This window comes from Grampus griseus (assembly GCF_964374135.1).
Source record: "Grampus griseus genome assembly, chromosome: 16".
Lineage (NCBI taxonomy): Eukaryota > Metazoa > Chordata > Mammalia > Artiodactyla > Delphinidae > Grampus > Grampus griseus.
In genome coordinates this window covers 45,762,993-45,776,168 of record NC_139010.1, presented here as the reverse complement: position 1 = coordinate 45,776,168, position 13,176 = coordinate 45,762,993, and the positions used below count along the sequence as shown (strand labels likewise).

The following is a 13,176-nucleotide window of genomic DNA, read 5'->3' as shown; positions in this document are numbered from 1 at the left end:
ATTATAAGTAGGAATCTAATTAATATCAAATTTTAAATTTTATTTATTTTTAGTGTATTCCATGGGTATTTGGTTTCTCAAAGGAAAAAGAAGTCTTGACTTCAATAGGTTTTGCCATCTGATTAATAATAGTAGTTGCAGTGGGCTTCCCTGATGGCGCAGTGGTTGAGAGTCCGCCTGCGGATGCAGGGGACATGGGTTCGTGCCCCGGTCCGGGAAGATCCCACATGACGCGGAGCCTGCGCGTCTGGAGCCTGTGCCCCACAACGGGAGAGGCCACAACAGTGAGAGGCCCGCGTACCGCAAAAGGAAAAAAAAAAAAAATACAAACCATTTTCGTTACCTGGAGGAAAGATGTATTTTCTTATAACTTAGAATATCTACTACTTGGAATAGGTCAGTAAAAGTTACACTGGTGTTTAGCAAGTAAAATATTATAATCTGGCCATATTTATGAAGAATATGAAGAACACTTTCTAATTTTTATTCTCTTTCCATCTCTATATTCCATTATAGAGATGGAAAAATATGTTCAGATCAAATCTCTGATTTTATCTCTTATTTGAGATGGACGTTATTATTGTCATTTCCCAATGGGGTAAATTGTCAAGTGACCCACCCAAGGTCACGCAGTGACAGGGCTAGAATTAACTCTTCTATTAAATGCAATATTTTTCTGGTGTGAGCACCAGAAATACAAAGATGAATAAAATTCTATTCTATGATACGAAGAGCAAAGGGGCAAAAGGCCAAGAATTTACTCTGTATTCGAGACAGTTGTTTCAAAAAACTTATTCTTCCGAATACTGATTGTTTGAGATAAAAGACGATTGACACATCCATGGAGCGGCTGGGCCCGTGAGCCGTGGCCGCTGAGCCTGCGCATCTGGAGCCTGTGCTCCGCAGTGGGAGAGGCCACAACAGTGAGAGGCCCGCGTACCGCAAAAAAAAAAAAAAAGACGATTGAAGTTATTATATCATCAGCTGCATTATAAAGCTAAGGTAAGCTGCATGTATCCAGGGAAATATGAACATAGCTAGATAGGTGGATGAATAATAGATAAAGATATAAATATACAAATTATGAACCTGAAACACCCAACTCAATCATGTAAAAAGGCATGTAACTTCATATTGACTATAATTCTTGATATATTTATGCTGTCATTTAGCATTTCTGTGGACATGCTGACGGATTATATATTAACATCTTAGTGTTTATGTGATTATAAAAATTGTTTTAAAAGTAAGTGGATAGGTGGAATGTTAGAAAACAGTGTCCCACTCTTCTTAGTACTTGGTAGCACGTATACCTGAATGAAATGTATCAGAAAGGATGATAGTTTTAAAATACACATCCTTTCTCCACATTGTTCAAAGATAAGAGTTTGAAGAGCAGGATTTTCTTTGTGTTATCAAACTGAAATACTAAACATGTAAATAGGAAAATCGTTACTGATGTTTATCCCCACCTGACAGAATAATGAGGCCATTTTTTTCAAATGGAAATTTATTTTTGAAACATTGTGTAGTGAGTAACAATGCATTTTTAACTTAAATTTTTAATTCATATTTTACATACAGTAACATTTGTTAAAAAAAGTGTTTGGATAAAAGAAACTGGGAGAGCAGTGAATGTGTTGATAATTTTCCAAACTATAGACATTGTTCAAGCCTTCCATATATGTGCTTAACTTATCATAAATATAAAGTAGATTGCAATGAAAAAATACCAATCTAAAAAGTAAAGATTGTTATTATAAAGATCAAAGTCAACAAATGCAAAAACAAGAGAAGAAAAAAATAGAGCAAAAGAATCCATGTTATCATTTGAGTAGAGGAAGAAACTATCAATAAAAAGTAGAGGTCCTCAATATAATTTTGAACCTATCTCTCAGCTTTATCGCTATGTTATTTTCAGGCACCAGTGGGCATCTGCCCTGAGAATGGATTATTAGAACTTTCTGCCTATTTTACTAATTAATTTAAGTGGTATATAAGCCCCACTCATGGCAGAAAGTGCAGAAAGTGAAGCAGAGCAAGAGAAAAAGTAAGGCTCATGAAGTAAAAGAAAGAAAATGTCTTCCCTCAAGAATCAATATTCAATTTTTTCTGGCTCTATGATACATAAATTAACAATATTTTAATAGTAGCTACCATATCCCATTTGGAAGAACCACTTAGCATAAATAACATGTTTTAACATTCCTGTTAACAACGTGGTTTAATAACATGAATGCCATATCACATACAAAATTCAGGACAAACTTTTTTCTGGATTTAAAAAGATGCTTCTGGCCAGCCTACAGTTATCATTCTATGACAACTCTCACAGTTTGTACCTAATGAAAAAGAGAAGTTGAGAGAGAGAGATTAGCCTCTGTGATTTCATGATCTTTGAGTCACAAATGTCCTATGTCACCTCGAATCTATTTTTTCATTTTCCTTGCCTTGCCCTTCATGCCAACAAGGCCTTCTCTTAAAATCAACAGGTTTAGCAATATTATAGTCATATCAGTCTGTTCTCATCTTAACTAGCCAAGATCTGCTGTTTCTTCTGACTGATTGAAAGCTGGTGCTGATTAAGAACCACCACAAAATATTGCTGTACCCATCTAGGAAAAATAACCACCACTTTCTTTATAAACATTTACATAGAAATGTCATTTACATGAAGTATTCTTAAACATACTTGAATGTCTCCCCTGGATTCCACAATTTTAATCCTGAGTCAGAGTTTTATAGAATAAAGTCCTATCAAAGTTACTATTCAGTCAGTCCAGATTTATGCTGTTAGTCGGTAATGCTTTTGCTGCAATGTATACTTTACCTCAAAATATACTGAGCAAATATTTGATTTGGCTACTCTGTGTAAATACTGCTTATCTTTAGGTATGTCCACTAACTTAGGGACATATTAACTTCATGATTGTTTTCACTGAAATGGTCAACTTGAAATGGCTGAAATATGTCTGCTAAGTAGCTGGAAATATTTTGCATATTTCCTTGTAAAAACTGAACATTAAAATACAGCGACATCTCATATATCAGGGTATTAGTCTTCTGCCAACTTTCAGATTTCAGGAACAGTGCTCAGATCCCAATAGTGACCCTGAAAAGCTTCTTAGAATCACTTTTGCTTGAATCCACATACCTTATCCCTATCTTAGGTTTTAATGATTTTTCAATAACAAGGAAAACAAAGAAAGACACAAACTTTGTCACCAGAAGATTCAAAGTAAACTGGAAGATGAATTTTAGAGAGAGGCAGTGACAAAATTAGTTAAATATCACAGCATGAAATTGGAGAAAGAAAAAAAACCCAACATAATCTATATGCAGAAAGAATACCAGGATGCTAATTGAGATGACCCTGGGACATCAGGAAATTATTAACTTATATTTAGTGATTTCTGATTGAGCACGTAGGAAAACACAATATGCTTAATATAACTTCTATCCAAAATATTTTAAACTAAAAACAATTGCTTTGGTGTTTCAAGGAGTAAGCCCTGGAGTTCAATGGTGTTAATGGTAATTACTTCTCAAAAGTTAATATGCATAGAAACCACCTTGGGATCTTGTGAGAACATGGATTCTTGTTAAGCAGACCTGGGGGTGTGGGCAAGATTCTACATTTCTAATAAGCTCCCAGTTAATGCTGATAGTTTTTCTGGCAAGAGTGTAGAATGCATTAATTTCCAATAATGTCAAATAAATGAGATGTTACTGTATTCGATCTCAAATACTTTTTGAAATTTGAAATTAAAACATACTACTCATGTAAGTTAAGTTACATACAATTTGTTCACTTTGGAAATAAGGAAATAGCATTATAATAAACAAGTTTTAAAATATGAACTATGTAGGAGAGAAATAGATAGTAACACATTATTCAGTCTTTCAACCATATAATAAGCGTGCATGACAGAATTTTATTGAAATCTGAACTTGGTCAATACTGTGCAAAATTTGAGGTGAGCTACATCTATAAAATACTAAGCCATAAGAAATTCTGAATTCTTTAAAATTATATTGCTTCATCCTTTTTATATCTGGAGAGAATGCAACACACAAGGCAAGTTTGGGGGATTTTTTTCTGAAAGGATATTTTGTTTTCATTTCTGTTAATGGTGAAACACTGTGCTTTGTTCAATGGTGAAAAATCAAGACTGGGTTCTTCGATTAAAAAAATGGATGGACCCAGGCGATCATTTTCTGGTCTACATTTTATGCACATACTATGTGCATTAAATATTTTATGAATAAACTGGAGCTGGGAAAAGGAAAATACTATAATATGTTTGAAGCTATGAATTTACAGCCTTTATTGGCATTTCACATATTATATAAGTTCTTGACCCTGCCAAATTCCTTTATACTGAGTTAATAAAATATTCATGTTTGGTGGCATTAATGTGAGACTTCTCTGATCTTACTATACCTTCCATACTGAAATTGTGGCTCTAGATGCATTACTGCCTATTTGACCCTTTCTTGCCTCAGGAAGCTTTTGCTCTGATGCTCCAAATAATTATTTAACTTCAAATGGCTACACTAAATTGCCTATTATGATTCGTATGGTTAGAGTGTTTACAGAGTGTGGGGCGCACACCAGGGAAAATTGTAAATGATATTTATAAAAGAGATATGACTTCAAGTGTTGTTTAATAGGTCAACATATACATACAAAAAATTTGAAAAACTTTCTATTGGACAATAAGGAAAATAGGCCCATGATTCTACATAATTTACAGAAGGTCCCCACATTAACTATCACTCTTTGTAATTCAGTCTTTCATTTAAAAAATCAGGATGGTATAGACAGCAACTGTATAAAACCGTTACCTGTAAAATCCTCTAATATAAATTTTTCCCATTTTTTATGAAAAGTAAAATTACATGCACCAAAACAAGTTCTGTGAAGCTAGAGATGAAAAGTAATCTATGTTAATCAACAAAATATAAATGCTTATTTAGTAAATATTATTTTTTCTTTATTAAAATGAAAAACATTTCAAGGCCCCAAAAAACAGCTAAATGTTTAAATGACGTTATATAGTGAATTGAGAGTCTGTCCAAAAAGATATTTGGGAAGAACAATTAGTTGATACAAATGTGAGTGTAAATCTGTCTCTTTTTAAACTTTAAAGCCTACTGTTCAAAGTTTTAGCTTGTGTGCATGATATAAATCCCATACGTTGTTTTCTCAGTGACAATAAAAAGGGCAGTTTATTAAAAACTGAAGTAAAAACAAAATAACTTAAAAAAAAATCAGTCACAGTTTTGTCATTGGTATATGGAGGTTGTTCCAGGGACCCATCCAAAGCTCCTCGTCATCTGACTGCGTGTGGTCACTATGGAAGTCCAGAACCTCCTTGATGTTCTTACTGTCAACCATGGACTCCTGTTCAACTGTGCTTTTCAGCCTGTTCCCCAAAGGCTTCACTGTTGTACTGTCAGTCCCCACGTGGTAAGGGGCAAATGTAACCAGAGTTGGTCTTGTGTTCATTTTCTCAGTAGAAAATGGCCCCTTTGATAATGTGTTCAAGGGGACATTCTCTTCATGTGTCACTGCCAACTTGTCTAGTTTCTTAAAATGCCTCCCCAATTGAACAGGGGAAGTAACTTTTAAGTTATCGGTGAGGCAGGCACGGCGGGTTCTCACCACAGAGCCATTCTGTGCAATGTATATATTGCCATTGATATTACTGTGGATATTGGGGTTGTGAAGACGGTTTCTCTGACATTCAGGAGCACTGTCTTCTCCAGCTGAGCTACTTTCATACTCTCGATCAACAACTAACTTTATCATTCTTTTTCTTGCCCACTGTCAAAATAAAAAAGCATGAATCATTATCAAAGGAATTAAAAGGGTAAAGAGTACAATGCCTGCAAAATTCAAAACCTTTGACAGAAAGCTATCAAAAGTAACAACCCAAGAGGTAGAGGGAAGAACCCTTTTATTAACATCAGTTTCTCTTCCACAAATTCTTCATTGGTTTGAGAGCTTAATAACTTCTGAAAAATTTTGCTAGATTGGAAAGTATACATTTCAGGAAGTACTTGTATTATTTTAGATCAAATTACTGCTATACTATGAAAAAAAAGTATACTGGTTATATTTAAGAATCTGATCCGTTCTTTGACAGTTGCTATACTTTTCAGGAATGTTAAATTGAAAGGAAAAACCCAGCATTATTAGTATATTCTGTTCATGCTAATACTTCCATTCCCAATATTTTAAAGATATTTTTAAACCCACAATATTGTAATTCTTAATTAATCCTCCATTATTAGCCAAACTTTTTGTATAATTTAATGCATTTATTCACTTGAAGTGTCCTGGTTTTCTGGATCATCCATTTAAATATATGTTAACTTAAAAGAAAATACCTTCCCATCCTGCACAATTTATTTTGTAATACACAAAACAGAAAACTAATGATTGTAAATTTTCCTTTAGTAAGCAACTGGAACACAATGGAAATTTTCACAAATTTATTTTTCTTTTACCAATCCACATTAGAAATGACAAGGTGCAGAGGTGAAAAACTCCTTGGTTATTCTTAAAATAGTATTGCCATTTTTGGGATATGTAAAGTACCAACATGTTGCACTAAGTAAGCCATGATTTTGGATTTCCAGATATATATTTCAAAATTATTATGTTACCCAGAAAAAAAATTTATAACTGTTACAATTCAATTTTTTTCTAAATCCACTTTAATTCCTATCCACAACAGAAGGGAAATGGTAATAACTTTTATTTTTTTAAATTTATATCATTTAACTTCTAATATTTGAAACTGCCAGCTATAAACCTAATTGAACATGTTCATGATATTTTTGATAATATGTCTGCCATCTGAAATGTACATATATGCAAAAGTAGTCTTGTAGAGATCTTATTTATTACATATTGTCCTAAGGATTTAAGATGATACAAAACCACTATATATATATATATATATATATATATATATATATGTGTGTGTGTGTGTGTGTCTATATATATATATATATATATATATATATATATATATATATATTCATATAGTCCATTCCAGTAGTCAGAGCATTACTGGCAATACATAATGCCACATTGCATTAACAGAAATCACACTATGAAATATTAAATACTGATTAACTGATTGCATGTCTTCTGAATTACTAATATAGGAAAGATCAGTCAGATTTACCCTAATATATTCTGATATACAAATCTGTTTGGATAGCATATATATTCACTTCTCTGGCATGCTTCTAAATCTTAAGTCAGATAAGAATTATGATCAATTTCCTCCCCTTCAAGTGTCATTTCAGAGAACACACAGAAGGCACTGCACACAAGAGCACTCATCACTGCAAAACTTTCACCTACTGTGATCTCTTTTAAAGTGCTGTGTTGTAACCTTCTGAGCTTGCTCCTGGAGGCTTCTTTTCGTTTGCCTGCTTGCTTGGGTCATACTCTGGCACCTGAAAGCCCCAAGGACCTCCAGACTGACTTTCACTACTACTGCTACTCATACTTGATTCTGACTCCTCCTCACTTTCCACACCTCCTTCCACTGAAGCTGATTCTGCACTGCCCTCCTCAGTGATGTCTTGAGATTCGAGGTCCGTGGGCTCTTCCACAGGGGCCAGCTCACTTTCCTGTTCTGCTGGGCGTTCCTCCTCTTCTTCCACGTTCCGTTCTTCTGGCTCTTCAGGTAGATCCTCTTTTCTATCTTTGACTTTCTGGACCTCTTCAGCAATGGGCCTTCTTCTTGCAAGAAAAATGTTCTTCCTTGCCTTTTCTCCTTCTGACTCCGTGGATTCTTCTGATTCAGGGGTAGAACTTTCTTCCTCCTCAGAGGGTGTCTCTGATTCAGACTCTTCTGTCGTCTCAGACTCACTGAACTCGGATTCCTCTTCACTGTATTCAGTATAGTCACTTGAGGATTCCTCCTCTGACTCTACCGTGCTTTCTGTAGCTTCCTCTTGGTCCAGTGTTAGTTTCAAATAATCTTTATCTTCTGCCTCAAGGCGTCTCTGCCACTCTTCATCTTCAAGGTCAATGACGCCTCTTCTATCAGCTAGTCCTCTAACTTTCTTAAAAATCATGGGGAATATCCTGGCACTCTTCCACGTCGTATATGTTGGCTCAGCTGCTGGTGGCTTTTCAATAGTGACAACTACTTCTTCCTCCTCACTAGGCTCTCTAATTTCAACTTTTGGTTTTTTAACTTTCTTTGCCTTTTCCTGAAAATCACGAAAATGCAATTGAAGTGTCAGCTGGGGAATGGTTATTATGTGACCATGTCTCACACAAGTTAAGCAAGAGTGAATCTGCAGGCTGACAGCTTCATGCAAGTTATAAAACTGGTTTCATAGAACAATCACACAATTCCCTACTGTTTATCCCCACTGCATATAGGCAGAAGGTGTTCAAGGAAATGTAAATTATTTTATTTTAGCTTTTACCTTATAATACCAAAATTTAATGCTTTCTCATTTTTTCTTACTCAAAATTTATTTTGCACCTTAGATCAAAGGAGAAAGAAAATTAATCATTACCTCTTCCCTCTCCCATCCCTAGACTTTGATTAATAGTTTTATGTATTTGCTTTAACAAAATTTTAAGCAATCAGGAAATTATGATAGCTTATCTGAATAGCTAATGTAAAATCTGACTATTTGTAAAATTTTGAACAGGGTAAAAGTACAGTGACATTAAAACTTTTTTCTTTAAAATTTTTGGATAAGTATTCCAAATAAATATTTCAGGCAAAGTATAAGAATTGATATAGATGAATTAAATGATGTAATTCCATTAAGAATACTGGTGGTTTTATTTTTCTCTTAATTAAAAGATTGATATTGTACTTTCATGAGTTTTAGGTTTGCTAGACAATGTGGGAGCATTTTGTTTTGCAAAATACTTTTTAACATATTTGATTATAATATCTTTATGGAATAACATTTAGGATTTTATAAAATATAAATTTTATTGTGGTTTTATTCCAAGTGTTTAATGTTTTATAGAAATAAATAAACTTATAAAAAATTTCTTTCTGTAGACAAGGCAATGGAATGGTTAGCGTTATTAAATTGTTCTATGGAAATCAACTACTAAGTGAATAGGATTTCTGAAATTTTGAAATGTTTTGTAGCCTGCTATTCAAATAGGGCTAAAAAATATTATTCTTGAAATATTAATATTCCATTAAAAAATTACAGTAATTACCTCTTCTTCCTCATATTCCTCCTCAGCTTCGCCAACCACCTCACCATATTCCTCTTGTCCAGTTGGTAACAAACGACGGCGACTTCCATATTGAGGCATTTCATACCTGTAACAGAAACTTACAACTTTAAGCAGTTTTTCATTTGATCTGTATAACCATGACTGATCTCTGTTTTCTTCTTTTTCTTCATCATTCAATCAACAGATATTTATACAGCACCTGTTGGGCTCCTTGTAAACTAGTTACAAAGTCATAGAGAAAGAACTACAACCTGATGACCAATGACTTTTGCCATAATGGTACCCTGGAATAACAAGAAAAAGAGTTATTTCAGATTTAAGTTTTAGGAGAGACTAAAGAGAAAGGAATATTTTTCCTTAACTGAAGAATTTAGGGCACCAAATTGGTTCTTTCTGAAAGTATGATAGCTTATTCAAAACATAAATTCTCTAAGTTTATAGTAAAAATCTGCTTCAAATGTGATCTGTAATGGTCTTTATTTTCCTCTACTGTATGTTTAGAAAGCAGTTAACTTATGTGTGTAGAACTGACTTTCGAAATGCTTATTACCGGATTCTAAAGTATGTTTTCTTCGTTTCTCTTGGGCAAATCTTGAGGCTGATTGGTTAGATAAAATATTAAATATCTCATATGAAAGAAATGGTGAATTCAGGAATTGAGCAAATATGTTTGACTTCTATTTCTCATTTAAATAATTTGAATAATTTTATTGCATTTTTCAAGTTGTAGCCAATATCAATATAAACATCAAAACAGAATTCAATATAGAAACATGGTTAAACTTGATTGAAGCTAAAACTAGATACATAACTCATTTTCAAAAATGAAACTGATGAAATGACACTCATAAAAATGCTAGTAATAATAATCATTTAATAACACCTTATTATTCATAAAAATATTAAGATACTGGATAAAAAATCTGAAGATGTACCCATGCTCATAACTGTAATAATCTTGTCCATATTCCTGGCCAGGATCAATTCCAGACTCCATGGATAACTCCTATTATTCAAAAAGAGAAATCGCATTTGAAAATAAATTCTTATCACATTTCAGCTCAATGTCAGATTTCCAGACCTAGTATTCGATGACTCAAAACACTGCTGTCAAAATAACTTTAATTAAAAATGTTAGACATATTCAAATATATATATATATATATATATATATTTGGCTGTAACTCTTACACAAAATTAAGTTATGCTATTAGAACTGAGGAGGGGGAAAGTAAATTTTGTCTAATGGTAAACCTGTTAAAGATAACAGATAAGCATACCATTTGTTCTTAGATAATTTTTAAAACTATCAATAGACAGTTAATATTTCAATCTAGTTAACACATTACTAATAGACTTTAGCCTTGAAGAAAATTATAACATTATCTTCAGCACTGTTTCATCATCCTGATAACAATTTTCTAGTATCTAGAGCTCTCCCATTCACCAAATGCTATTCTTATGAAAGAATCTGAAAATCATTTATACATTAATAAAAAATGTGCTAATATGCGATATAGCCCAAGGATATTTACATTTTAAAACATACTGCTAATTCTGAATTTAATTTTTTTTAAAGAAATTTGTCAGACAATAGGCCCTTTCAAGGTTTCCAGTTCTAAATTCCAGACAATATTGATTTTTGTCACTCTACACTTATGGAAAGATATTTTTCCTGAGACATACATATAGAACTAGCTTTAAATAACTATTAAATTCAATTTCACTGTATTTTCCTCTTTAACTCCATTTTAACGTTTAAATAAATTGAACTGCCAAGGTTTAACCAAATTAATTTGCAATGAAGTAAGAAAAGGGAAGAAGGAAAACGTATAGGTATACATAGGAAAACCAGTGGATACTTATTTCTAAGATCATCTACTATTCATAAGAACTAATTTTGTTGATTCAGGTATAGTATTAGTTAGGAAAAAAAGTCCTCTGTGGACACTAATATATCATTTAAAAAGTGTGGAAATTCACAGCCTGCATGATGGAAATGTACAATAGACTTCACTTGTGCTTTGTTTGGCAAATATCATTTTAAAAAAGTGATTAGTTGCCCAAATGCTCATCAGAAAATGCTATTAAAGATCTGAGTTTTGATTTCTCTCAAAAAATAAAAAGATGGCAACACTGGGCTCGTATTTTTACACGTCATGAATTTAGTTGGTGGTACTACTCCTTAAAGCAATCATGTTTTCTCCTGGTTACTGCTGTATTCTCCACCAGACTATTTTACATCTACACCCCCAGTCACAATAGGATGCCCCATCTGCTCTTTTTTATTTTTACATTGAATAAACTCTGTTCATTTACATCACTTCCCTAGATTTTTATAAGTTTGCAATTACTCTACTAAATGTACTCTCTGATGCATTTGCGGTTACAAATACTTTGTGAATTAACTGCAAAGGAATCCAGTTTTGATGTTAAAAAGGATTCAGTTTACCCACAAGATTAACTAAAAGTAATAGATAGATAGATAGATAGATAGATAGATCAGCAATACCATCTTGCATCAAGGACATGGAGCTCTCATATACTTCTGGAGGGATTATAAATTAGCAAAACCATTTGGGAAATGTTTGGGAATAATACCAAAGTCAAATATATGCATCTCTTTTCACAGAAATTCAATTTAGTTCAGTCTATGTGCCCAACATATATATGTAAAATTGTTCACCAAAATGCATCATTTGTAACAGCCCAAAACTGGAACTGATGCAAAATTCCATGAGATAAGCACACTACTACATCACATAGCAGAGATGAATCTCCCCAACAGAATGATGAGCAAAGGAAGTCAGGTACAAAATGAAACATGATTCTATATTATTCTATTTATATAAACTTCAAAAACAGACAAACCAATCTGGGTGTTAGAAGCCAGGTAAAAAGTTTTCAATTGGCAGTAATCCCACTTCGGAAAAACCTCATTGGCTACAATATTGCTACTACTGAGCAATAAATGGCTATATTTAGAAGGAACTCATGCCATTTGTGACGACAACATGAAATGAACCTTGAGGGCATTATGCTAAGTGAGACAAGCCAGACACAGATACAAATACTGTATGGTATTACTTATATGTGGAATCTGAAAATAAAAAACCAAATTAAAAGCCAAACTCATAGAAACAGAGTAGAAAAGTGGTTGCTGAGTAAATAGGGAGAGGTTAGTGAAAGTGTCCAAATTTTCAGCTATAAGATGAACAAGGTCTGAGCGTCTAATATAAAACATGGTGACTACAGTTGGTAACACTGTACTGTATGACTGAAATTTGCTAAAAGGATACAACTTAAATATTCTCACCAAAAAAATAATTTAAAAAAAGATAAATATGTGAGGAAGGATGCGTTAGTCTTTTCACAGTGTATACATATGTCAAATCACCACAATGGACACTTGAATTATCTTACAATTTAATTTGTCACTTATACCTTGATAAAGCTGAAATTAAATATACGTATTAAATATTTATCTTGGGAAAAAAGCTAGGTGAGTGGTTAGGGAAAGGAGAAATAATATCTGAGTGTTAACATGGAGGGGCTACCGGAGAGCTAGTAGGGCATGAGCATGCTGTAAAAATTCATTTTGCTGCACTATATGATTTTATGTCTGCAGTTTTATTTCCAATAAAAATGTTTATTATAGGAAAAGTTTTATTGTAGGAAGCCAATTCAGACCAATAAGAAATTGGGACAAAGTTAAAGTCTAAGTTTGACTTATTCAAATTTTAAAAATACACGTTTTTAAAACGTGTATTTAAAAAATACAAATTTAAAAAATTTAAAAAATACACGTTTCATATTGGTAGGCTTAGACTTCTGAGGCATCCAAAACCCAACGTAATTATACTGGTTTAAATGAAGCAAATAGGTCTCAGAAGTAATATTTAACTACTTGACCAATGTATGTTTTA

General features: G+C 33.1%; 1 protein-coding gene and 1 long non-coding RNA gene across 8 annotated transcripts in view; one reads left to right on the top strand and one right to left on the bottom strand.

Annotated features, from left to right (window-relative positions):
* LOC309834561 overlaps window positions 1–13,176 on the top strand; it is a 187,539-nt gene that overhangs the window by 164,742 nt on the left and 9,621 nt on the right. The gene's annotated exons all lie outside the window — the stretch shown is intronic.
* PCDH15 (protocadherin related 15) overlaps window positions 5,279–13,176 on the bottom strand; it is a gene marked incomplete at both ends in the record, with an annotated part of 696,762 nt that continues 688,864 nt past the window's right edge. For 2 of the 7 annotated variants that reach the window (XM_082673497.1, XM_082673498.1), the window contains 3 exons: window positions 5,279–5,830; window positions 9,230–9,335; window positions 10,186–10,256. In XM_082673497.1, the coding sequence (XP_082529623.1) occupies window positions 5,279–5,830; window positions 9,230–9,335; window positions 10,186–10,256 (729 nt within the window). Of the gene's footprint in view, window positions 5,831–7,395; window positions 8,245–9,229; window positions 9,336–10,185; window positions 10,257–13,176 lie in introns of those variants that run through there. The other 5 variants (XM_082673500.1, XM_082673499.1, XM_082673496.1 and 2 more) reach the window with 3 other exon arrangements.